The sequence below is a fragment of the Bos taurus genome, chromosome 20, assembly GCF_002263795.3.
Source record: "Bos taurus isolate L1 Dominette 01449 registration number 42190680 breed Hereford chromosome 20, ARS-UCD2.0, whole genome shotgun sequence".
Lineage (NCBI taxonomy): Eukaryota > Metazoa > Chordata > Mammalia > Artiodactyla > Bovidae > Bos > Bos taurus.
In genome coordinates, this window is record NC_037347.1 from 62,146,300 (window position 1) to 62,172,059 (window position 25,760).

Below are 25,760 nucleotides of genomic sequence, written 5' to 3' on the forward strand. Positions count from 1 at the left end.
GAAGAACTAAAGAGCCTCTTGATGAAGGTAAAAGGGGAGAGTGAAAAAGCCAACTTAAAACTCAACATTCTAAAAACTAAGATCATGGCATCCAGTCTCATCACTTCATGGCAAATAGATGCAGGAAAAAACGGAAACGGTGACAGGCTTTATTTTCTTGCACTCTAAAATCACTGCCGACAAGTGACTACAGCCATGAAATTAAAAGATGTTTGCTCCTTGGAAGGAAAGCTATGACAAACCTAGATAGCATATTAAAAGCAGAGACATCACTTTGCCAACAAAGGTCTGTACAGTCACAAAGCTATGGTTTTTCCAGCAGTCATGTATGGATGTGAGAGTTGGACCATAAAGAAGACTGAGCGCCAAAGAATATATGCTTTCAAATTGTGGTGTTTGAGAAGACTCTTGAGAGTGCCTTAGACTAAAAGGAGATCAAACTAGTCAATCCTGAAGGAAATCAACTCTGAATATTCATTGAAAGGACTGATGCTGAAGCTGAAGCTCCAGTACTTTAGCTACCTGATGCAAAGAGCAGACTCATTGGAAAAGACCCTGATGCTGGGAAAGACTGAGGGCAGGAGAAGGGAACAACAGAGGATGAGGTGGTTGGATGGCATCACTGACTCAGTGGACATGAGTTTGACCAAGCTCTGGGAGATGGTGAAGGACAGGGAAGCCTGGCATGCTGCAGTTCATGGGGTCACAGAGTTGGACCCAACCTAACCACTGAACAACAAAAAAGGAGGTTTGGAACAACACAAACGTATGATCTCAGAGTGGTCTACCTCAGCATTCTGGGAAGCTTGGCTCGTTTTTCTTGCTTCAAATCTCACAAGTCCAAAATCAAGGTGTCTGCAGGTGGGTTCTTATCAGGACCCTCTAGGGAGGACCTGCTTCCTGGCTCTTTCAGGTCACTGGCCAAATTCAGTTCCTGGCAGCTATAGACTGAGGGCCTCTCCCCTTGCTGGCTGGAGCCTGGGAGGTGTTCTCAGCTAACAGAGGCCACCACCTGGCCTGGCGGGCGGCCCCCTTCCGTCATCTCACAGAGCCAGCAGGCTCAGGTTCTCTCTCCTCACCTTTCCTCAGCCCTCCCAGCCCCTCTTCAGCTGCATCTGTCGGACTGACTTTTCTGTCTCCCGCTTGTGCTTTCAAGAGCTCACTTGATTACACTGAATTCTGGAGGATGCCTCAGGATCATTGCCTTGTCTTCAGGTCAGCTGATTAGTAACTTAATTCCATCTGCAAAGCCCCTTCACAGCAGTGACTGGATTAGTGTTTGAGGGTTTGGTTGAACCATGAGAGGGCAGTCATCTTGAAGAGGTTTTTTGTTTGTTTGTTTAAGTTTTTCTTTTTTTAAAATTTTATTGGAGTATAGCTGAATTTTTTTTAGATTCCCTGACAGCTCAGTTGGTAAAGAATCTGCCTGCAATGCAGGAGACCCGGGTTCGATCCCTGGGTTGGGAAGATCCCCTGGAGAAGGAAATGGCAACTCACTCCAGTATTCTGGCCTGGAGAATTCCATGGACTGTATAGGCCATGGGGTCACAAAGAGTCAGACACGACTGAGCGACTTTTATTTATAGCTGATTTACAACGTGGTGTTAGTTTCAGGTGTGCAGCTAAGTGATTCAGTCATACATATACACAACAGCTCCGCTGTGTCTCTTTTCAACCCCATGGACTGTAGCTCACCAGGCACCTCTGTTCATGAAATTTTCCAGGCAAAAATACTGGAGTGTGTTGCCATTTCCTCCTCCAGGGGATCTTCCTGATCCCGGGGTCAAACCCACGTCCCCTGCGTCTCCTGCACTGGCAGGTGGGTTCTTCACCACTGCGCCACCTGGGAAACCCCGCCATCCATATACATATATTCATTCCTTTTCAGGTTCTTTTCTCATATAGGTTATCACACAACACTGAGTTGAGTTCCCTGTGCTACACAGGAGGTCCTTGTTGGTTATCTGTCTTATATATCGTAGTGTGTGTGTGTTCATCCCCAGCTCCTGATTTATCTGGTCCCCTCAGCCCATTTCCCCTTCGGGGAAAGCTTTTTCGTTGTCTGTAAGTTTAGTTTTTGATATCTGTACGTCTGTTTCTGTTTTGTAAAGAAGTTCATTTGTGTAATTTTTTAAAATTAGGTTCCACATATGAGTGATATCATATGCTAATGAACAGACATCTTTAGAATTTCTCCCTCCCACAACCAAGAAGAAAAAAGCCATGATGATAATGGAAGCAGACAATTAAACTTGATTTTAAACGAGTTTCTTTGAACAGTTCCGATACCGATTTTTCCAGCACTATTCCTAATTGTGATTAAGACCAGTGCCTGAAGTTGAAAGTCCACACTGGCACCCATCTTTAAAAAGCTGACTCCTGCTTTCTTTTAATAAGTGCTTCAGAAATTTCTTCCCAGAAGTTGAAAGACGTTTCAATATATAAGATTAAATGTATTCTCTTCTCCCTTTCAGAGAAAACTTAAAAGGCAAGAGATCATAGTTTTGCTGGATTTTCTGTGTGTTTTTTTTCTTATGCAAATTATATAATGTATTCTTAGAGTTTTTCCTCCTTCCTGATCCCCACCACTCCTACACTAGATATTTCCATTCTAAAACAAGAAGAAAAGAGAGTGGTCCAGAGACACCTTCTGTAGTTTTAGTTCATTTTTGGCCAAACCACCATTGGCCTTATTTGTTCATTTCAGTTAGCTTAGAACTATATAGTAATCCCTGGCCAAGTTAACTGCAGTCTGGACTTTGCATCATTTATCATGTTCTTTGGCTTCCCTGGTAGCTCAGACGGTAAAGAATCTGCCAGCAGTGCAGGAGACCCGGGTTTGATCCCTGGGTCAGGACGATCCCCTGGAGAAGGAAGTGGCTACCAACTCCAGTATTCTTGCCTGGAGAACCCCATGGACAGAGAAGCCTGGTGGGCTACAGTCCATAGGATCATAAAGAGTCGGACACCATTGAGCAACTAACACTTTCGCTTTTGCCCAAATAAAAGACTGCCTAGTGAGTCATCAAAACTTCTAAATCCATGAAATAGCAATTAGAAGAGATGGGTACATTTTAAGAGATTAAAGGGAAAATGTATTTTTATTTTTAATCACTTCCTTCCCATTTGGACATGAGGCTTAAGCAGTTTTGATATAGGGACTATTTTTGTTAGCATTTTGGCCACAGATTTAAGGAGACATTTTCCAAAAAAGAAGTGTAAGAAAACAAACCAAAAAACATGTTTAAAGCAGAAGGGGATGGTTACCAGCAGGCATCTGCCCTGGAGTAACAGGGGCTTTGTCTTCTGTATCCTGTGGCCCCTTTTTCTGAGCACTTAACCTTCTCTTGAGTCCCTTGGACTGCAAGGAGATCCAACCAGTCCATTCTAAAGGAGATCAGTCCTGGGTGTGCTTTGGAAGGAATGATGCTAAAGCTGAAACTCCAGTACTTTGGCCACCTCATGCGAAGAGTTGACTCATTGGAAAAGACTCTGATGCTCAGAGGGATTGGGGGCAGGAGGAGAAGGGGACGACAGAGGATGAGATGGCTGGATGGCATCACTGACTCGACGGACTTGAGTTTGAGTGAACTCCGGGAGTTGGTGATGGACAGGGAGGCCTGGCGTGCTGCGATTCATGGGGTCGCAAAGAGTCGGACACAACTGAGAGACTGAACTGGACTGAACTGAACTGAACCTTCTCTTGCTGGACAAGGACAGTGAGACCTCAGCTTAGAGGAATGCTGATGGCAACAGTCTGACAGTAAATACCCAGGGCAAAACCATATTTGGGAGAGGTTGGGGAATTGCACTGAGATAGAGGGGTTAGACAGAGAAGGCAATGGCACCCCACTCCAGTACTCTTGCCTGGAAAATCCCATGGACGGAGGAGCCTGGTAGGCTGCAGTTCATGGGGTCGCTAGAGTCAGACACGACTGAGCGACTTCACTTTCACTTTTCACTTTCATGCATTGGAGAAGGAAATGGCAACCCACTCTATCGTTCTTGCCTGAAGAATCCCAGGGAGGGGAAGCCTGGTTGGCTGCCGTCTATGGGGTCGCACAGAGTCGGACACGACTGAAGCGACGCAGCAGCAGCAGAGGGGTTAGAAGCAGAAGGAAGAGGGAAGACCCAGAGTAAGTGCACTTCTTTGCCTCTGATGACATTCAGTGCTTTGAGTTTTTTTATTGTTGTTATTGTGACTCAATATGGTATCCATGCATGATCAAAACAATTATGAAAACAAGGAATGCAGCTTGAGGAACATGTACCATCTAGGTGACGGAGCTTTTAAAAAAAATCACATGGATTCCCAGCTTTAATATGTCTTTGAAGTACAATCTGTTAAAATTTCCTATAGGTAAATAAACTGAAAGATTACCTGACTGCCTATGGGGAATTAAGAGATAAATTGGAATGCAAGTTAGAAATGTGGTTTTCGTAATAATTATTAATAATCTGGAACATAATGCCAAATCTTGAAAGTCTTCAAACCCACAATCTTACATTTAAAAGGCAACTAGCCAATTACCTACAATCCTTTATTAGTCAGCTTTGTTCTCCTACTTCTTGGAAAACAGAAGACTCAGAATACACAGAATTGGATGGCCTCAGCATTACTCATTATTTATTTAGCCACGATGCTCACTTTTCTGGAAGCTGTCTGCTGTCTGAAGTGAATATTGTGCTTTCTACTTCCCAGTTTCCTGGCATATTAGTATATTAATGTGTTTTAAAGCTCAGGTTTTGTGATGTGCCTTAAATCGAGCTGGTCAGTGATTGGTTTAGCATAAAAAAGAAGAAAACACTGTTTTCATGTTTAAAAGATTGTTCCAATCATGTTTGAACTTCGCTTGCATGTTGATCCATGACATCTTCTTTTTGCTGTTTTTGCATTTGTAATCGAGGCAGAGCTGCCATTGGCCAGCTCTTGGTTTTGTTCTGTGGAAATGCTCCGTGCAGTGGTGGTGATGGTGATACAAAGACTTAACAGGATGCTGAGGTGCCAGGACAGAGGTGCGATGTGTGGGCCTCCAGTATGAGATGCATCCTGATTCGAAGTCGATGCTCTAGAAAGAAGAGCCTACCACAAACATACCCTAGTGAAATGTTTCAAGAGTTAGTGGAATACAGGGCAGGTGGGCATCAACGGCCAAGGGATTGGGCTACCGTTCAGTTCAGTCTCTCAGTCGTGTCCGACTCTTTGCGACCCCATGAATCGCAGCACGCCAGGCCTCCCTGTCCATCACCAACTCCCGGAGTTCACTCAGACTCACATCCATTGAGTCAGTGATGCCGTCCAGCCATCTCATCCTCTGTCGTCCCCTTCTCCTCCTGCCCCCAACATCAGAGTCTTTTCCCAACACTGCTCTAAACTCGAGATGCAGTCGAGTTAGAGCCTCAGCTTCTGCCCCGAGTGTTACAAGCTAGAAAACAATTGTGGGTGTTCACGGAGCCCAAAGAATCACAGGCACAATTCGGCTCACAGTTCACCATTTAGTCACGCAGCCTTCACCCTTTTCTTCCCTGTGATTTCCTTGTAATTTAGCCCAACGGGAAACTTTGAGCAGACATTGCATAGAGCACTTAACTCTGTGGCGTTCATCAATTTTAATTAGAATCGAGGAGCTGAGATCCTAGGTAGTCCTTGACAACAATAGGGTGTCTGTTAACTCAGGCATTTCTGGTTCCGCTCTGGGCATCCTTGGAACTGTGAGTGAGGTGTGTGGCTGATTCCAGAAGGCATGTGTCTGGGTAGTCCTGGAAAGGGGCAGCATGGAATAGTCCACGTCAGAGGGGCTCTTCTGTCTCTCTTCGCTGGTTTCCATTCATAGGTGGGGTGGGGGTGTCAACAGGGCACAGCATGGCAGTGGGGTTTACTGCCAGTACAGGAGGTAGTTGGTCTTTAGGCCACTGAAGCATTCTGCTTCTGCAGCTCAGCAAAGCAATTTCCAAGCCATCAGTGTCCTGACTTATAAAGAAATTGCCTTCCTTGGGAGACGACTGCAAGTTGCATAGCAGGAATCCAAGCAGCAGGACTCGGCTAATCTTAAAAAAAATTTTTTTTTTTAAAAAGGAAAAAGGGAAATTGATTTCTCTGGAAATTGTTCTGACTTGACTATAATGAAGTACCCACTTTAAAAACATATGTAGACAGAGAAGTCAAAAGCTTTTCAAGTAAATTCAACCTCCCATTATTCGTACCCAATAAAAGTTTATGGAGGTGAGGCTATTCCTGATGCGGTTCCTACCATTTGGTACTTAGGGTTAGCATTTCAGATGATGTTCTGGGAATTCATTTAAAGCAACGAGGCTGCAGTACAGACTTCACTCAAGCAGAGCTGAGAAGCTGACTCATTTCTCTCCCTACAGTCCACTCATTTCCCACGCAGTGCTGAGTACCAGCCACAGCACTCTGTTCCCTAGAAGCTGTAAAGACTGAGGTTTGGGGGGCCGCTTCTGCCAGAAAGAGGACTAGAAGAAGCGAAGGATGTCAACCAAGCAGGAGAGCAAGCTGGGTCAAGATGACCACTGACCTGGTGGCACTCTTGTGTTTAATCAGCTCAGCAAGGGGGCAAAATAAATTAAAGCAGCATACTTCTGCCTCAAAACGTGCATCATCCTATCCCATCAGTATTTCCTGTGCAGAGGGCCTTAGTATGCTCTGAGTTACATAGACTATCTCCTGATCTTGCACAGTCAAGGATAGCACCTCACCCCAATAGGTTTATTTTCTTATACATGGCTTATTTGGGTCTTAATCAAATCTATACAATTATTTGATCATCTGGAAATACCTTCCTAAAGCTTGCATGAGCCCACTGCAGATAAACAGTTTTCTAGGGAAGGAACCATAAGGAAGGCTGAGTGCTGAAGTATTGATGCTTTTGAATTGTGGTGCTGGAGAAGACTCTTTAGAGTCCCTTGGACTGCAAGGAGATCAAACCAGTCAATCCTAAAGGAAATCAACTCTGCATATTCATTGGAAGAACTGATGCTGAAGCTGAAGCTCCAATATTTTGGTCATCTGATGCAAAGAGCCAACTCATTGGAAAAGATCCTGATATTGGGAAAGATTTGGAGCAGGAGGAGAAGGAGGTGACAAAGGATGAGATGGTTGGATGACATCACCGTCTTGATAGATATGAATTTGAGCAAACTCCAGGAGATAGTGGAGGACAGAGGAGTCTAGTGTGCTGCAGTCCATGAACAGCAACAAAGGGAAGGGGTGTGTGTCTGTGTGTGAACATTTTAGGGATGGTGTTGAGAAGAATTCCATTTACCCTTGAGTCAAACAAGCCAAACGCTGCGTGTTAGTTTCTTATTGCTGCTGTAACAAATTACTACAAGCTTAGTGACTTAGAACAACAAAATTTATTATCTTACATTTTCTGTGGGTTGACAATCGAATGCTGGTTTTACTAACTTAAAATCGAGGTGTTATCAGGGTTATGTTCCTTACTAATGGTTCTTGGGAGGGCCTGCTTCCAAGCTCCTTCAGGTTGTTGCCAGAATCGAGTTCCTTGTGGCTGTTGGACTGAGGTGTCTGTCTCCTTGCCAGCTGTCAGCTAGGAGCCAGCTTCCTCTCTCTTTCACCTTTGCATGTGGTCCATATACATCAGAACCAGCACCAGAGGTGGAGTTGAGTTCTCCTGCTGGGATCTCTCTGACTCCAGCTAGAGAATGTTCTCCGCTTATAAGGTTCATGTGATCAGACTGGGTCCATAGAGATCATCCAGGACAGGCTCCCTATTTTAAAGTCTATAACCTTAATTCCATCTGCAAAGTCCCTTTTTCCATGTAAAGTAATCCATTTAGTTTCCAGGGATCAGGACACAGACATCTTTGGGGGCTATTATTTGGTCCACCCCAGTCCACCCTCTGGTCCCCAAAGATCCACATCCACCCCAGGTCTTTTCATCCCAATTATACCATCAACTTAAGGTCCTAAATCTCTTCAGCTCAAAAGTTCAAAATCAGAAGCATCTAATCAGGTGTAGATGAGTACCCATGAAGTGCATCAGTGACCCATAAAGTATAGCTGCGGGGGAAGAGTTCCCCTCCACCTGTGAACCTATGATTCTAAAGAAACAGCTTATTTGCCCCCAGCATACAGCGTTGGAACAGGCACGGGGTAATAGTTATAGACATTCCACTTCCAGAAACAGAGACGTGGAAAATAAAATAGAGTGCTGGGCCAAAGCAGCTTGGAAACCCAGCACAGCAAATCCCAGTTGCAAGGTTTCAAAGCCAGGGACTTATTCTGTCATCCTTGGTTCTGCTCTCTGGGTGAGATGTCAGAAAAAGGCAACACTAGAAGGAAATGCTTCTAGAAAGACGAGTTCACCAGGGAGGTGCAGGGGAGGCCAAACGTCCTAAGTGTTTACCTGCCTGCTAGTGCTGATCTACACCAGGTAGGAGGAGAGGGTCTGGTGCTACGCTGCCTGGCACTCAGAGCACCCCACCTGGGCTGCCAGCAGCTCAATGTGGAGAATGTGCCCCCCCCCCCCCCACATCAGGGAGGGAACAGCTTGAACATCAGGTCTGTGCTGTCGGCTCTGTGGATTCTGCCTCTCCCCATGCCTGTCCTGCTGGGCTGGCATCAGGACAGTGCGCAGCTTCATATTTCCGTTTTGCCTCCAGACTACCTGTGTTCCTTGAAGTGATCTCAGCTCTGCTCTCTGAAGCCCTCTGGTGGCCCCGTGCCCCTCTTCACACTTGTATAGAGTCTCAGGAACCCAGCCCAGATTCTGCAGAGACCCAGCGTCTGGGCTCTGCTAATAATAAACTGGGAGATGAGACAAAATTGCCTGGTGCTCAACAGTCCAGAGTTGTGTGGGGCTGTAGGAAGGATGGTAAGGAATTTTAACAGGGATGGAACCCAGGGTTCAGGGGGTTGGAGGTGGGCCAGGTATGAGAGGACCCTCAGTGGAGGCCAGTTATAAATGCCAAGGATCAGGCTGGGTGGAGAAAAGAAGAGAGATGAAAAGATTATAGAATCTGCTTTAAGCAGAAATTTCCAAATTATGTTCAGTTCAGTTCAGTCACTCAGTCGTATCCGACTCTTTGTGACCCCATGGACTGCAGCACGCCAGGCCTCCCTGTCCATCACCAACTCCCGGAGTCTACTCAAACTTATGTCCATTGAGTCAGTGATACCATCCAACCAGCTCATCCTCTATCATCCCCTTCTCCTCCCCTCTCTCATCCCCTTCAATCTTTCCCAGCATCAGGGTATTTTCAAATGAGTCAGCTCTTTACATCAGGTGGCCAAAGCATTGGAGTTTCAGCTTCAACATCAGTCCTTCCAATGAATATTCAGGACTGATTTCCTTTAGGATGGATTGGTTGGATCTCCTTGCAGTCCAAGGGACTATGTCAACTGACAATTCGATCAAGATTATACTGATTATTTCTAAGAAATAGATATTACAATATCACTGCGCTTTTTTTAAACAAAATATCTACAAGGCTTTGTTTCAGTATTAACTTTTATGCATAGAAATTTTGCTGCACCAGCTTCTAGTCAGACATGGAAATCACCTCCCTCAAATTGAGTAGAAGATGGTTTAAGTACAGCAGGAGGGGAGGAACTTTGTAGGCTGGACACTGGCTGTTTATGAGACTCTTATGCAGTCACTTATATAGGACCATAACTACAACCACTGACCAACACACAAGGTTATTGGAATTTTCATTTTTAAAGAGCGAAATGCACAAGTACAATAAGTTTCGTGTTGGAGCAGGGGGGTAAAAATCGAAGGTAATCTGAAATGTTTCACTCATTCAGGAATAAAAGTGGAAACCCAACCCCAAAGGCTTGTAGGATGCTCTTAGCCATTGAAAGAGAGACATGTTCACACCTCAGTTCACTTAAAAATATTAACATATATGATGCCTCATCCTACTGCAGGCGCTGTGGTACCTTCCCGCCCACCCGCCCACCCTGCGTCACTGGAGAGGGGGTGGGGGGAGATTTAGGCATGTGTCCTAATCACTTCCTTATCCCTCTTGGGACCTCATTAGTCTTTCTCATTTCTCAGTATGTTACACATTTTCTTATTGTAGACTGTTAATAACTTTTTAAAATTTTTGGCAGAGACTGGACTGAAATCAAACAGAAACTCAAACAAAATTAGTATTGAAAAGGTATGATGTTGAGAAAGTTGTTAATTCTTGATCTTTCCCATTGGTTGGCCCTGCCCATTCATTGATGACCAGTGAAAACAGGGCTGATCATAGTGATGCTTATTTGTGACTTAGGAGGCAGCCGTCCCCGTTGTAAAGCTACTCCGAGGAAAGACTGGGTATTCGTGGGTAAGGAAAAGGGGCAGGGGTGTTTGAGACTAAGCTGCACACGAGCTGCCTGTCTCTACAGTCCTTTCTAGTTTAACTTTCTGTCATTCTGTCTTTGGAAACGTGATCCCATCAAAGTAGGAAAAGGCAGTCATTCATTGCACTCAGCACTTTTCTGACCAAAGAGGTCTGACTGGGCTCTAACAGCATCAGAACTCCATGTGGTGAAAATCACTTCTGGATCTAAAAATGCTCTCCTGCAAAGGCCGTCCTTTTAATAATAATACCAATGTGCCTGTCACCACTTCTTCTTTCACAGAAAGATGTCTTCCTCCCTCCCAGGGATGCTGCCAGGAAAGTGTTGGCCATCCCAAGGTGGAATCTCCAACACTTTATGTAAAAATGCTGCCTACATATGCTCAGTTACATTGTCTGAGGCACTGAGGAGTTTTGGTTATATTTTAAGATCAGCAAATGCCAAAACTTCTAATTTTCATTGAATAACCTTTCCCAGTGGTGTTACGTTAAAACGCTGATAGATCCTCTTTAAACATGTCTGCAGAACTTTTTAGATATTAAAGAAAGCATGAATGTTCAGTAGCCTTTTGAAATTAAATATATTTTATTTTTATTTAATTCCTAAAAAATGTAGTCCATGTTGTACATCGAACTCGAAGCCCCTTGCTTTTCTCTCCTTCACAGACCTGGGTTTTGTTCTGACGTCTCCACTTTTACTACCTGTGGGAACTTGGACACCCCATCTGAGCCTGCCTTTCTCATCTGTAAAACACAACGAAATGTAACAGGGAAGGATGTTGGGAAATGAAATGAGAATAGTTGTGTCAATTATAGCATGGGTTCAGAGATTCATTCTGTTCAGCTACTCCTGTGGCCACAGACTCTTAGAATCTGCCACATGGCAGGCTCCAGAAAAGAACAGTACCCTCCCCAAGGAAACTCCAGCCCCACCCCTAGAACTAGAAGTAACACTGTTACCGAGTCTAAGCTCTCCCTGCTCACCGCAGGAAAGGCCAGTGAATCTGAGAGAGGAGGTGTTGAGGCAAGGAATACAGCTTCATCTGGAAAGCCAGCTGACCGAGAAAATGGCAGACTAAGGTCTCAAAATAACCATCTTGCCAGAGTCTGGATGCCAGGTTCTTTTATAAATCAGAGATGGGGGGAGGCGAGGAAATAAAGTAAAAAAAGGCCATTAATCTTGCAAATATCTCCTACAGTGGCAAGCCTCGGGCAGGGGAAATGTGTTTTTTACTTTCTTCCAGCCACCTACAGGTGGACAAGATTCTAAACAAAGGCACTTTAGCTTAACAGGCAAAGCACCCCACTCTCAGAGGCAGGCCATCGTGTATGATTATAATAACAAAAAATGCCCTCCCCCCCCAAAAAAAAAACCACAGGGTTAAATTCAAAGAAACACATCTAGCATGGATGAGTCAAAGTTGACTCTTCCCCGTTACAACTCTAGTTTAGTGTAGATCTGCAACATCAGCATCACCAAATATGCAAATTATCCAACCCCACCTATGATGCCAACGTGGGGCCCAACTGACTACATGAACACACCCTCCAGGCGATTCTAACGCTACATAGCTTGAGAATTATTGCCTTGCCTGGATCATTATCTCTTTTCATCACCCTTTCCCACAGTTCCTAAACTTTTCAGCCTCTTTGTACCTTTCATTTCCTCACCTCCTCCAGCCTCCCTCCAGTAGGCTGTACTGTCTGTAAATCAGTTGCTGCAAAAGTTCTCTGTGCTTGCATCACTTCCGTTGTGTCTGACATTTTGTGACCCTATGGACTTCCAGGCTTCCCTGTCCATAGGGCTCTCCAGGCAAGAACACTGGAGTGAGTTGCCATGCCCTCCTTCAGGGGATATTCCCGACCCAGGGATTGGACCCTCTTCTTAATGTCTCCTGCTTTGGCAGGAAGGTTCTTTACCACTAGCGCCACCTGGGAAGCCCTGCAAGTTTTCGGCTAGAACCAAATCCTGGCCGTGGTTGGGAGAGGAAGAAGGCCTTCTCAGGTGGTGGGGTAATAAAAGCACTCAGGAGATTCACCTTTGTCTGGATCATCTGATGTCTTTTGTGGGTCTGGAAGTTCACTCCCCTCCCAGCTGTGCATTCCATTAAAGAGGCCCCTTCTGTTGCCTTTAGCTCAGCTTGTGCCATTGTAGGAAGGAGCTTGGGCCACTCCTACATAAAAGGTGCCATGGGTATTCTGATGACTAAATTCTCAGAGAAATCTCTGTGTCCTTAGAGTAGACTTCTAGAGTTTCCCTCTCTCAGGGCCCAGATAGATATATTTTTTGAGAGAGGTGAAATTAGACCTCTAAGATATGTCAGTAAGTTGGAAACTTTGTCTTTGAAAAGTATTTCAAACTTTTCAAAGAAGAACAGCCCTTTGAATCAAAGAGCTTCTTATTCCCTTGTCGATTGTAACAGAAGCAGACCTTGAAGACTTTTACAAAGTCTCCTTTCTTAGTGGTCACAGGACTCTCACGGATCACGTGTTCGGAATTCTGCATTCCCTGTTTTGATGCAGATATCTGTGGCTCATCCAATTCTAGAATCCTTTTGTAGAGGCCATTCTCCCCTCATTAAAACTACATTCTTGGTAAACCTTCTGAAAGGCTAGCAAAGTGTTTTCATTAAAACTTTGAAAGGAAGGGACTTCCCTGGTGATCCAGTGGTTAAGACTCTGGCCTCCCAAAGCAAGGGGCATGGATTGGATTTCTGGTCATGGTACTAAGATCCCACATGCTATATGTCGCAGACTAAAGAAAAACAAACGAGAAGAGGTGGGCATGGAAGAACGTTCTTTCGGTGGCCACTGTGAACGGTGCTGATACATCCTTTTGCTTTGCAGGAATGTTAGTTCAGCCGGAGAGGAGGCCCGCAGGAGAATGCGGGAATGTGACGGGCTCACGGACGCGCTGCTTTATGTGATTCAGTCTGCGCTGGGGAGCAGCGAGATCGATAGCAAGGTTTGTCATATTTGCATAGATGAAGCATCTTAGAGAACAAAGATTCCCCGGGGGATCAAACAATGGCTAACAAGGATGGAGAGTTAATGCAACACTTAATACTTTCACTCTGAAATCTGTATGGACTTCTAATCCTAGCCTAGAACTAGACACTTAATTCTTGATTAGTAGCAAGTAAAAATTTAGATTAAATTACTCCAGCTACAGGTGTTCCAGATCAGGGTATAAACTTTCACATAGCAAGTTGCCCATGAGCTTCTAGCTTCATTTTCTAAAATCCACTGGCAAAAAGAAAAAGAAATAGTCAAGCTACCTGAGATTTAAATAACCCTGTATTCTACAAGATAGCTTTTGAACAGCTTAATACTGCCCAATGCCATTTCAAGAATGCCCAATGAAGTCTAAATAAATGTTGTCAAAATGCTGCATAAACAAGCCTGTCAAAACACTGATCATCAGTGTCTATTCAGTGTTTTAGTTCACAAACCAAAATAGAATTGGGTGGACTTTTGACAGTATTTGGGCTATTTTGTTTTGTCCTCTTTTGTCTTTTGACCTAGTTTGGGTTCACTTTACATAAAAAAATTTGTAATTTCATAATATCCTGATATAAGCACAGACTTTACTGATACTTTAAAGTAATGCACATGATGAATGTGACACCTTAGTAAGACCATTCTCAGAGCCACTCTCTCAATATTTCGGTCCACTTCTTTGCTGTGGACTGTCCTGTGGACTATAGGGTTTTGGGCAACATTCCAGGTCTCCACTCACTAGATGCCGGTACCTTCCTCCCCCCTCCCCAGTTGTGACAAACAAAAATGTCTCCTGACATTTCCAGATGCACCGTGGGGAGCCAAAAATTGGCCCTGGCTGTGAACCAAAGCCCAGTCCCACAGTTTGTTTGTTTTTTAATATATATAAGCATGTGCATTGGTTTATTGATATTACATAAGATATTACATAATCAAAATACAGTAAGCCCTAGACAATACACATATTCATGAAGTAAAATGATTAATATTGCACAGGACACAATTTATTAATTGTACATAACGCTCTGTCAAATGATCTCCAGTCAACATGTTTATCATAATCAATGTCCAGAGCTTAATCAGCAAGCCATGAGAAGCCATCCACCCACACAATACATGTCTGCCTGCCCTTGAATCATTGAGGTTTCTGTAAATAAACTGTGTCTGGCATCTGGTTCTTACTTCAAGACCATCTCACCTAAAACTGGCAAGACGTCGTCTCAAGACGTCTTGATGAACCCATGGTTTTTAATGCCAGCTCTTCACTGGAACTGCCTTTGGAGCATTTGATAAATGCGTGTGCCTAGACCCCTGCACAGCACCCCTGAATCCAGACGTTTAGCTCTTATCTCTGATTTCTGTTCCTCTGGAAGTTCATCAGGTGATTCCACGTGCATCTTGGATTGAAAAGCCCACCTTAGTAGATACAGCTTTAAAATAGACTCTAGTCAGGGACCCAACACACTGTAATTTATTTGTTTAAGTTGTAAGGTCAGATAAAGAATAAGTAAGAGTGATTTTATCCATTTAGTTACTCTTTGGCATGGGGTGATTTAGCATGGCACTTTTCAACCTTGCCTGCACATTGGAGTGACTGACAAATTTAGAAAATTACTGATGGGGGTGCCCTGCTCCCATGGACCAGAAGTCCACGGTACTTCTGGGACTTAAACCCTTTGAGTACTAACTGAATCCAATTATAAACTGTTTGTCATCTTAGCACTGCCTGTTAGTGACATTTGCAACCATTCATTTACTGTGTGCGTGACATCAATATCCAAAGTGAAATATGATAGAAAAGATTTAATCAACCTCTCTTGTAAATGCCCTTAACAGCCATTGTAGACCTTTTAATATCACTGACAGGAGAATTAAGTCTCTAAAGAAGGGAACAGTCAAGATGTCTTGAGTATTTATAGAGACCTGCTAACACAATAGACACAGGATTTTTTAAAAGAGCTATTCAAGGTAATTCATAATTCACAGAAGCTGCAATGCCAAGGATCTTAATATTCAGAGTGGTAAATACTAAGGCATGGGGGCTTTAAGCCTTATGGATACCAAGCAGTCTTTAATACTGACTGGGCCTTCTAGCTGACAGTAAAATAGAGCCTTGCCCTGGTCCCGTAACCCATCATGGTGGTAAGGCAACCTTCATGAGTGTGGTCCAAAATCAGAGTGCTGTGAGGCACACACGTCTCAGGACCAGACTCCTCAAACTCTTGAGAGACCTTGAAGATTCTCTTTGTTAGTGACCACATTTCCCCACAAAGTGGAAACCGGAAAAATGAAGACCATTTAGAGCTGGTGTCAGAAGACTCAGATATGCCTTGAAATAAAGCCATTTGCAGCAACATGGATGAATCCCAAGGTGATCAGACTAAGTGAAAAATGTCAGAGGAAGACAAATATATAGTATTGCTCATATGTAGAATCAAAAAAAAAATAATACAAATGAACTTATTTATAAAAACAGAAACAGGTTCACAGAAAACAAACATGTTGGAAGTGAAAATTTTATGGTTACCAGTGGGGAAAGGTTGGTGTGGGGGATAAATTGGGAGTTTGGGATTGACATGTACACATCACTATATTGAAAATAAATAATCAACAAGCACCTACTGCATAGCTCAGGGAACTCTGCTCAATATTCTGCAATGACCTAAATAGGAAAAGATTTGGAAAAAGAGTAGATGCCTGTCTATGTAGAGCAGAATCAGTTTGCTGTACACCTGAAATGAAGACAATGTTGTTCACCAACTATGTTCCAATATAAACTAAAAATTAAAAGAAAAAAAAAAAAAAAAGGGAGACTCAGCTATTCCTGATTGAGCATCCAGAACACCCAGCATGGCCCCAGGAGTGTACTGGAAAATGTACCATCTCCTTCTCCCTATGACCAGAGGACAGGACCCGAGTGACCTCAGCTTCGAGACAAGGAGGACCCTTAGAGCTGTTGAGCAGATCAAATGTGATAAATTACTCAACAGCGCTTTGCTGGCCAGAAGGTGCTGTTGAGTTTTAACGTATTATTATTGCCCCATCGTTTTTCCACTCAGCCCTCTGCTTGGCCACTTCTAAGCTTTCACAGTGACAAGCTAGAGGAGGGAGAAATGTGTGCATGCTATCTTTGAGGCCACTGGAGTTAATGAGTCAAAGAGCCTGGATGCTACGCACGCGCTCAGCTCGGCTCCTGTAACTGGGACGGTTTGTTGAATGCCTAACATATGGTGGTGCGTTCTACAAACGGCTTCCAAATTAGCCCTCTCTAATAGAAAATGAGGACTCAAAATGACCCTGGTGACCAAGAGGAGCTGCCGAAAGCTCTGTTGACAGCGATGGATGTTGAAACCCAAACCACCAGCTGCCACACGCCTTCTGCTGGTATCCCCAGGAAGGGCTGTGGCTATTCTCTTTTTCTCCCTGCCCTTACAGGGAAAAGCACTTGACTTGGTCACCCTCCCAAACCAGGCTTAAGGAGAAAGATGAGTTCAACCTCTGGGACCACCCCCGTTCTGTCCCTCTCTGCAATCTCCTGTCTCTCTTCCCCCGCTCCTGAAAGTGAAAAGTGAAAGGAAAGGTCGTATCCGACTCTTTGGAGACCCCAGGGACTATACAGTCCATGAAATTCTCCAGGCCAGAATACTGGAATGAGTAGCCTTTCCCTTCTCCAGGGGGATCTTCCCAACCCAGGGATTGAACCCAGTTCTCCCGCATTGCAGGCAGATTCTTTCCCAGCTGAGCCACCAGGGAAGCCCAAGGATACTGGAGTGAGTAGCCTGTCCCTTCTCCAGGGGATCTTCCCAACCCAGGAATCAAACCAGGGTCTCCTGCATTGCAGGGGGATTCTTTACCAACTGAGCTATCAGGGAAGCCCCATCCCCCCTCCTAGCCCCCCCACTTTCTCCCTCTCTTCTCTCTCTGCATCCGGCTTCTCCCCAAGATGTTGCTCAGCCTCAGGTAGGTTATAAAGCACTTCTCGAAACTGCAGATGTATTCCGCAGTCGTCATTTGTTAAACAGAGGCATGGATGTGCCCCCAGGGAAGGGGAACAAGAGGGTGAGAAAGAAGTTTATTCTCCCAGGTCTTTGATGTAAGAAAAATCATTCTGAGCTGATTTGAAAATCGTTCTGACTTACATTTTCTGCCACAACATTTTCCTTTCAGGGAGAGACTGCTCTCTCTCTCGAGCGTCATCCTGTGTTTACCTGCTTTCATGTCGGTTCCTTTTTTTGATGCTGAGAGGATGCTTGAAATAGAAAAATCAAGTTGACTGAAAGCCTGTGGGATTAGCAGCCCATGAAACCTTGAAAAGCTGACCTGAAAGGTCTGAAATCGCAACGGCTCCAGAAATACACCCTGAAAACTGGTTTTCCTGCTTGATTTTTCATGCCTCCAGTAGTCAGGTCAAAGTTACATGCTGCCTTTTACCAGATTCCCATCATAAGTGGGAGCAGTGCAGGATCTGAACTCCGGCAGTCCCCACCCCAGCCCAGGACTAGAGAAAATGGTATGGTCTATAGTCTATGGGGGTGAGTGGGCTGAGTTACCAACAGCCTCAGACCTCATTTCCTCGTCTCTAAAATGGAACCATTTTCCTTTCCTTGAATGGTGGCTGTCACGTAGTTGGTGCCTGAAAAGTGACAGGCAACTTGGCATACTTTTAAAAAGAAAACACCTCTTCTTTTTCAGATTTTGGACACCTGAAACTAACATGACCTTGTAAATCAACTATAAGTCAAAGTAATGCTTAAGCTTAAAAAAATAATAAAACTTAGTTGGGCTTCCCTGGTGGATCAGCTGGTAAAGAATCCTCCTGCAATGGAGGAGACCTGGGTTTGATCCCTGGGTTGGGAATGTCCTCTGGAGAAGGGAAAGGCAACCCACTCTGGTATTCTGGCCTGGAGAATTCCACGGACTGTGTAGTCCATGGGGTCGCAAAGAGTCAGACACGACTGAGCGACTTTCAGTTTCACTTTCCACCATTATTTTGTCCTTTATAAAAATTGGGGGGACTTCCCTGGTGGTCTAGTGGTTAAGACTCCACCTTGCAGTGCAGAGGACTCGGGTTTGTTCCCCGGTTGGGAAACTAAGACCCCCATGCCAAGGGGGATCTAAGCTCTCAAGCTGAAAATGCTGAGCCCCGTACTTCACAGCCTCACACACCACAGCGAGGATCCTGTGTGCACAACCAAGACCCCACACAGCCAAATAAATAAATGAATATTTAAGAAGGAGGAAAAAAATGGATTTTTCAATTAAAACAGGAAAAAAACACAAAATTTCTGAAAATTGGGTATTTTCCGCCCCCTCTTCCCTCAGTTCCTCAAATCCAGAACAAAGGTCAAAAGGTTGATGCCCCAGACTAAATGTTTGATTCCTCCAAGATTTATATGTTGAGACTTCATCTCCAACGTGGCAGTGGGGACTTTGGGAGGAAATCGAAGCACTAAGAGATTCAGCACTTTGATCAGGGTCACGTGGCTCATTAAACGGTGGAGCCAAGACTCCATCACAGTCCCATTAGCTCTAGGTCACAAGCTCTGCGCGTTCCACAGAGGGACCGTCTCCACCTTTGTTGGTGATATAAATCCTTGTATAGCACTTGCTGTGTGCCAGGAACTCTTCTCGGTACGTATGTACTGGGTTAGTTTCCTGTTGCTCCTATAGCAAATGGCCACAAACATGGTGTTTTAGAAACACAAACCTGGGCTTCCCTGATGGCTCCGTGGTAAAGACTCCACCTGCCTGTGCAGGAGACACTGTTCGATCCCGGGTCCAGAAAGACCCCCCATGCCGAGGAACAGCTAAGCCTGTGTGTAACTATCGAGCAGGTGCTCTGTAGCCGGGAGGCACAACTGCCGAAGCCTGTACCTAGAGCCTGTGCTCCACAACAAGAGAGGCCCCCACACGGAAAAGCCCGTGCCCTGCAACTCGAGAGTAGCCCCCACTTGTTGCAACTTGAGAAAGCCCATGCATTCACGAAGACCCAGCACAGCCAAAAATAAATTTAAGAAACACAAACTTATCATCCTACCATTTTAGAAGTCCAGAATGGTCTCTCTTTTTCTTTTCTTTTCCTTTTTTTAAATGTGGACCATTTTTAAAGTCTTTATTGAATTTGTTTTAATATTGCTTCTGTTTTATGTTTTGTTTTGTTTCTTTTTTTGGCTGAGAAGCATGTAGGATCTTTGCTCCCTCACCAGGGATCAAACCCACAGCCCCAGCATTGGAAGGTGAGGTCTCAAGCAGGGATCAGACTAGAGCACCAGGGAAGTCCCCAGAATGGGTCTTGTTGGGGTAAAATCGAGGTGTCGACAGGGCTGCATTCCTTCTGGCAACTGTAAGGAAGCATCTGTTTCCTTGTCTTTAACAGCTTCTAGAGGCTCCCACATTCCTTGGCTCATGGCCCCTTCCACCATCTCTAAAGCCAACAATGCCAGATCCCATCCTTCTCACACAGTTTCACTCTCTCTGCCTCCCTCTCTTGCTCACAGGACCCTCATGACTCCATGGGCCCACCTGGACAATCCAGGATAATCTGCCATCCAAAGATCCACCAATGAGTACCCTCAATGCCCTCCGTCCCACAACCTAACGTATTCACATGTTCCAAATGTGGACATCTTTGGAGCAGAGAGCTTTATTCTCCCTATCACAGATATATTCTCTAATTCCCCTAATCCACACAGCAGCCTATTGGCTGCTACTTTGACCATCTTACAGAGGAGGTTATGGGTGGATTGTCCAAGTCACATGTCCAATAGTCAGAGACCTAGAGTTCTACAGATGTCCAGCTCTTCCCACGTCCCTAATCACTGCTTAGCTCTTGTGCTTAAGAAATAGGAGCACCAGCAATCTTGAAGAAAATCAGTAGGTTGGAAACATACATGTCCCCAGGTGACCACAGAAGCTGGCTTGCCTGGAATAAGCCTGGTTTGCACCCCTTGCCCTGTATTCCTCCCAGAAAGTACCCTTGTTGTTCAGTCACTGAGTCGTGTCCAGCTGTTTGTGACCCCATGGACATCAGCATGCCGGGCTCCCCTGCCCCTCACTAAGAAAGTGCCCTGGTAGATAGTAAATGTAAGTGACACCCTCTCAGAGCTAACGCAAATCCAATTATCCTTGCTCTCAATGGTTCTGAGCCTTAGTCCCCAGATGGCTGTTGTCTGTAAGTGGACACCACCTGGGGCCACATCTGGATATGAGTTCTTTCTTGCTCACAAGTGAATTTCAGTCAACAACGGTAGCTGTTTATCAGGAACTCTTATTGCTAAGTGGTTTCTTTGAGGGGAGGAAAGATCTTCAGACTTTTCCAAGCTTCTCTAAATTCTTTCCATTGTGGCTGTCAAGGGAGCCTTTAGGAGCCGCGGTTAAATGCATCCAAAGAAAAAAACGTCTGTGTGAAGATGGATGGCCTTTGCGAGTGGAGGAGTAATGGTTAGTTTTTGTTCATTCCTCATTTTTTGTTTTGTTTTGGTTTTTGTTTTTATTCTCCAGACCGTTGAAAACTGTGTGTGCATTTTAAGGAATCTTTCGTACCGGCTGGCAGCAGAAACGTCTCAGGGACAGCACATGGGCACCGATGAGCTGGATGGGCTGCTCTGTGGTGAGGCCAATGGCAAAGATGCGGAGAGTTCCGGGTGCTGGGGAAAGAAGAAGAAGAAAAAGAAATCCCAAGATCAGGTGATATTGGTGACTCGCAGCTGCATGCAATTATCCCCTCCCCTAATTACAGCATGGCTGTTTGGTCTGTGTCTGCAGGTACAGAGCTCTGTGATTCTAGCACACGGTCAAATCACTCATGCATCTGCACCGTTTTCCCTTGGGGATTTCACAGCTGAGACAGTGGAGCATTAAATGACTCCCCTCATGTTCTCCAGCCAAGCCAAGATAGGAAATTTCAAAAAGAGGAAGAGGCCCTTGAGTCCTGGGCAGGCTCTGAGTTGCCAGCTCAGAGAGTCAAGTCAGATGCAGGCGCAGATTCTTCTGTGTCGATTCACACATCTATTGAGGTCTTCAGGCGGGCGCCTTGCAGGTGGAACAGTTACACAGAATAGGTGTGGTCTGAGAAGGGAAGCTGAGGAGAGAGGCACAAAAACCCAACATATTTTATAGCTCTTTGGGGAACTTTTGGATATGCAGTCTTGCACTCATTGGTGGGAAATGGAGTGATTCATAGCCCTTCCAAACAGAATGACATTAGAAGCTGGACCTTGGGGACAATTCTGATGAACTCAGAAAGCTCTCCAGCTGGAGAGACCTCTCTAAAATGAAATGGCCTTTACCTCGGCCAGCTGTAAGTCGGTTGCTTGCCCTGCAGTAAAGGCCCATGGGCTATGACTGTCAGCCTTGACAGCATCAGAAAGGCTTCTACCCCTCTTCTGGGAGCCCCTCTGGGAGGCAGAACCCCTCACCCACCAGGCCCCCAAATAAGGGAGTAATGTGAAAAAGCACCCATCCTGTAGTTTCTGGAAACCCCTGCTACTGAGGTTTCCCGTCTCCTCTGACACCGTGGTCATGTTCCCAACCTCGCCCTGGACACTGTGGTCATATCTCCAGCTCCTCAGGGTCCTATGGACCCAAGATCTGAGTGTTCTCAGGAGTGGATGACTGAGAAAGTAGAACAGAATCCCCAGTATGCCCCCTTGCCAGATTTTTAATCAAAATAAATATGCAAAAATATCTGTTTAGATCACAGCATGCTATTTTCTAAACTGTTTTTGAAATTGTTTTACTTTGAGTGAGTGTTAAAGGAACTATTTTATTGAGTCAGGATTAATGGAAATGCATCTTGAAATATAATTCCTACATGTAACCCAAATGTGTCAGCATTAGCATCTCTGTAGGCTCCGGTTCTCGAGCTGTTTGCGGTCCCTGAGGGCTGCTCCAGGTCCTTCTACAGCTTCTGTAACTGTGTGTTCCCGTTTAAACTTCCCTGTAATTTAGGAGACGCAGGCTCATTGTCTTTGACTGTGACCTTCCACTCCGAGAAGCAAACCCCCAATGCTGCTCTTTCTCCTGTCCTGGGTCAGTGTTCTGTGTCTTGCATCTCTCCCTGATTCGCAGGAGCTTTTGCCTTTTGGGAGGATTGAATGGTGGATCTTTAAAAAAAAAAAATTTAATATTTATTTATCTGCCTCGTGTCAGGTCTTAGTTGCAGCCTGCAGTCTCCAGAGCACGGGCTCAGTAGTTGGAGTGCACGAGCTTAGTTGCCTCGCGGCATGTGGGATCTTAGTTCCCCAACCAAGAATCAAACCCATGTGCCCTGCATTGCCAGGCAGATTCTTAATCACTGGATCACCAGGGAATTCTCTGAGCTGGGGTTCTTAATTCAACCACTTAGAACTCTCCCACCGGGGGAATGAACCAGTCGGCCAGCACCTACCATGTACAGGTGTTATATGAAGGGATGTCAGGCACTTCAGTTATCTATTCCACCTGGTACTTCTGGGCACCAGGCCATGATGAGTTCTGAACATGTTCAGTATCAAATAAGTTAAAGACGGCCAAAGGTGTATGGGTTCTTCTCTTGGTTTCCTTTGAGGCACTGTATATCATGGGGCCCAGTCCCTACACCGCTTTACCCTGGGAAGCAAGCTTAGTAAAGCCGAAAGAAAGGAAGAAAAGCCTACATGTGAGAATATAGTGGTCTCCAATCTGCCCTGTGGTCATTATCACCTGAGTCTTACATGCACCCTAATGACTCAGAATCTCTGGGATGGATGGGCCCAGGCAACTCTGGAAATCCAATTTGTGAAAGTCCAATAATATGCCTCCCAGGTGGCGCAGTGGTAAAGAGTCATTCTGCCAATGGAGGAGATGTAAGAGACATGGGTTCAATCCCTGGGTCAGGAAGATCTCCTGGAGAAGGAAATGGCAACACACTCCAGTATTCGTGCTTGGGAAATCCCATGGACAAAGGATCCTGGCAGGCTACAGTCCATAGAGTTACAAAACAGATGGACACGACTAAGCACACACACACACAGTAATATGATGTTAGCCTTGGCCAAGAAGAAAGAGAGAGAAAAGAGGAGAAAGAGAGGGAGAGAGAGAAAGAAAGAGAAAGAAGTGGGGGGAAAGGGGGGTGGAGAGAGAGGGAAAAAAAGAGAGAAAAAAGAAAGAAGAAAGAGAGTATGGGAGTGATGGAGGGAAAGAGAGAGAAGAAGGAAGGAAGGAAAAAGGAAAGGGAGAAAAACTGAAGGTTAAATTCACCTGGACTTCCAGGTTTTCCCTCTAGTCTGTGGCTTGGATTTTGAAGCACATTCCTCTGATGGCTTCCATGGCTGCACTGGTGTGCATTTAGTAAGATTCTGCCCTGACACCAAACCCTTTCCCCAACTCTGCTAAGGTGTGCGGGTGTAGCTGACAGGGCCAGAGAAGCCAGGGGTCAGAATGGAACATTCACGAACATCATCCCAAGATACAGCCCTTCTTCCATGATGGTAGCTGCTTCCATGGAACGTTATGGTGTGTGAATTTCCACCTTAGGATGCTGGACTTCACATTGTAATTTATGAGATCAGTGATTCTTTCCTAAGTTGAGGAAGCTAAAATGATTAATTGAATCGTAATGATTTTTTCCAGAAGTCTAAATGAAAATCTATACAGTTTAATTGTTCTTCTTACAATATTCTTTTAAGGTGGGGGAGCAAAGAATTTCTTTAAGAAAGTTTTGCTGAAACCATCGTAAGTTAAAATACAAAGGAACTTTGTTGTTTATAAAGAGGCTTCAAAGTTACTTCAACCAAATGATAGTTTTTCAAAAGGTTTTCTTTCAAACTGTGCTCCTACATAATACAAAAATATTTTTAAGTGCCAGAAAATACAATATCAAGTTTAACGAGGATGTAAACAGATAGAATTCTAGCTTTATGGCTATAAAATGATCAGATATAATGCATCGTTTGGAATCTCTACTGCTCATAAAGTCAGGTTTTAAAGAATAGAAAGTGATTAGAGAAAGTGTGTAATACAAAGTGAAGAAAGAAATGTAACAGCAGGTATGTATGTAGACACAGATATATGTAGATAAAACCTGGCCAATTTAGTAAAACTATGGCACAGGCAAATATAAAATGCATGCATGTACAAAAAAATATGTGTTTCTAGAAAAAATGCAGTAACATCAAAGGCAAAAGATACTGACGGACTCTTCTCCTACTTATGTATTTGTAAATTTTCTACGATAGGCATTACATTTGTAATCTTTTCCAAATATTATTGAAAAAAATAAAATCCAAAAAGACACTAACTGACCAAGTCAGTGTTTGTTTGTGCAAATTCATATGTTCTCTTAAATTTAAGATGCCTCAGAGAGGCATAAATTGAAAGTGTCACTCAGTCCTGTCCAGCTCTTGGCGACCCCATGGACTATAGCCCACCAGGCTCCTCTGTCCATGAAATTCTTCAGACAAGAGTACTGGAGTGGGTACCATTTCCTTTTCCTGGGGATCTTCCAGACCCAGGGATTGAACCAGCATTCCCTGCCTTGGCAGGCAGGTTCTTTACCACTGAACCACCAAGGAAGCTTTGATGCATCATATTTCAGTCCAAAAGGACATTGCAAATTCATTACTTTCTGATTTTGTGCTCAGTGCCTATTGCTAAATTATAAGAAATTGTTAGTTTCTCTGGAAACTCTTTGTAAGTAGAACTTCCCCCAAAGCAGTGTGTATGTCGTGTGCCGAGAGACACATCTCACTCAGCAGGGTCCTCCCTGCCTCTGGCAGGATTTCCTGCCAGCAACCTGGCACAGCGGGGCAGGGTGGCAACCCTCTGAAGGCTGAGGTCCAGGGAAGTGTGTATGCCTATTCACTTCAGTCGTGTCCAACTCTGTGCAACCCCATTGGCTGTAGCCTGCCAGGATCCTCTGTCCATGGAATTCCCAGGCAAGAACACTGGAGTGGGTTGCCATTCCCTTCTCCAGGGGATCTTCCCAACCCAGGGATGGAACCAAGGTCTCCTGCATTGCAAACGGATTCTTGACCATCTAAGTAGGTCAAGATTGATTTTTCTACTTTTCCACCTTTTGTAAAAATAAGCATTTTTGTTTGTTTGTTTTTCCATTTGGCATATGGCCAAGGTTCCTACGATGGTGTCCGGGGATCAGTGGTGCTCAAACATGGATTAGAGGTAACCGGATAGCCCGGGCAGCTGGCCAGAGCAGACCTGAGCCGCCAAGGCCTGCTCTGTGTGAGCTTGCGTGAGTCCTGAGAAATCCACAGAGGAAAACAAGCAAGATCCCCTAGAACTCAGCAGCTCCCTTCTGCTGAAGTCACCTGTGAATGTTTTAGTTCACATGGACATATATGTATCCACATGGCTGGGGATATAAACCTGTTAGATTCAAAGAGGATTCTGACCCAGCATTTTTATATGGTAGGCGTTCTCTCTCTCCTGATAACCTTTGTTTAGAGAGCTGA

The 25,760-nt window shown here is 44.7% G+C and overlaps 1 protein-coding gene across 2 annotated transcripts in view; it reads left to right on the forward strand.

The window, feature by feature from the left end:
* Window positions 1-25,760, forward strand: part of CTNND2 (catenin delta 2) — a 1,099,643-nt gene that overhangs the window by 931,793 nt on the left and 142,090 nt on the right. For both annotated transcript variants that reach the window (XM_005221651.5, XM_002696428.7), the window contains exons 13-14: window positions 13,180-13,297; window positions 20,833-21,018. In XM_005221651.5, the coding sequence (XP_005221708.1) occupies window positions 13,180-13,297; window positions 20,833-21,018 (304 nt within the window). The remainder of the gene's footprint in view (window positions 1-13,179; window positions 13,298-20,832; window positions 21,019-25,760) is intronic.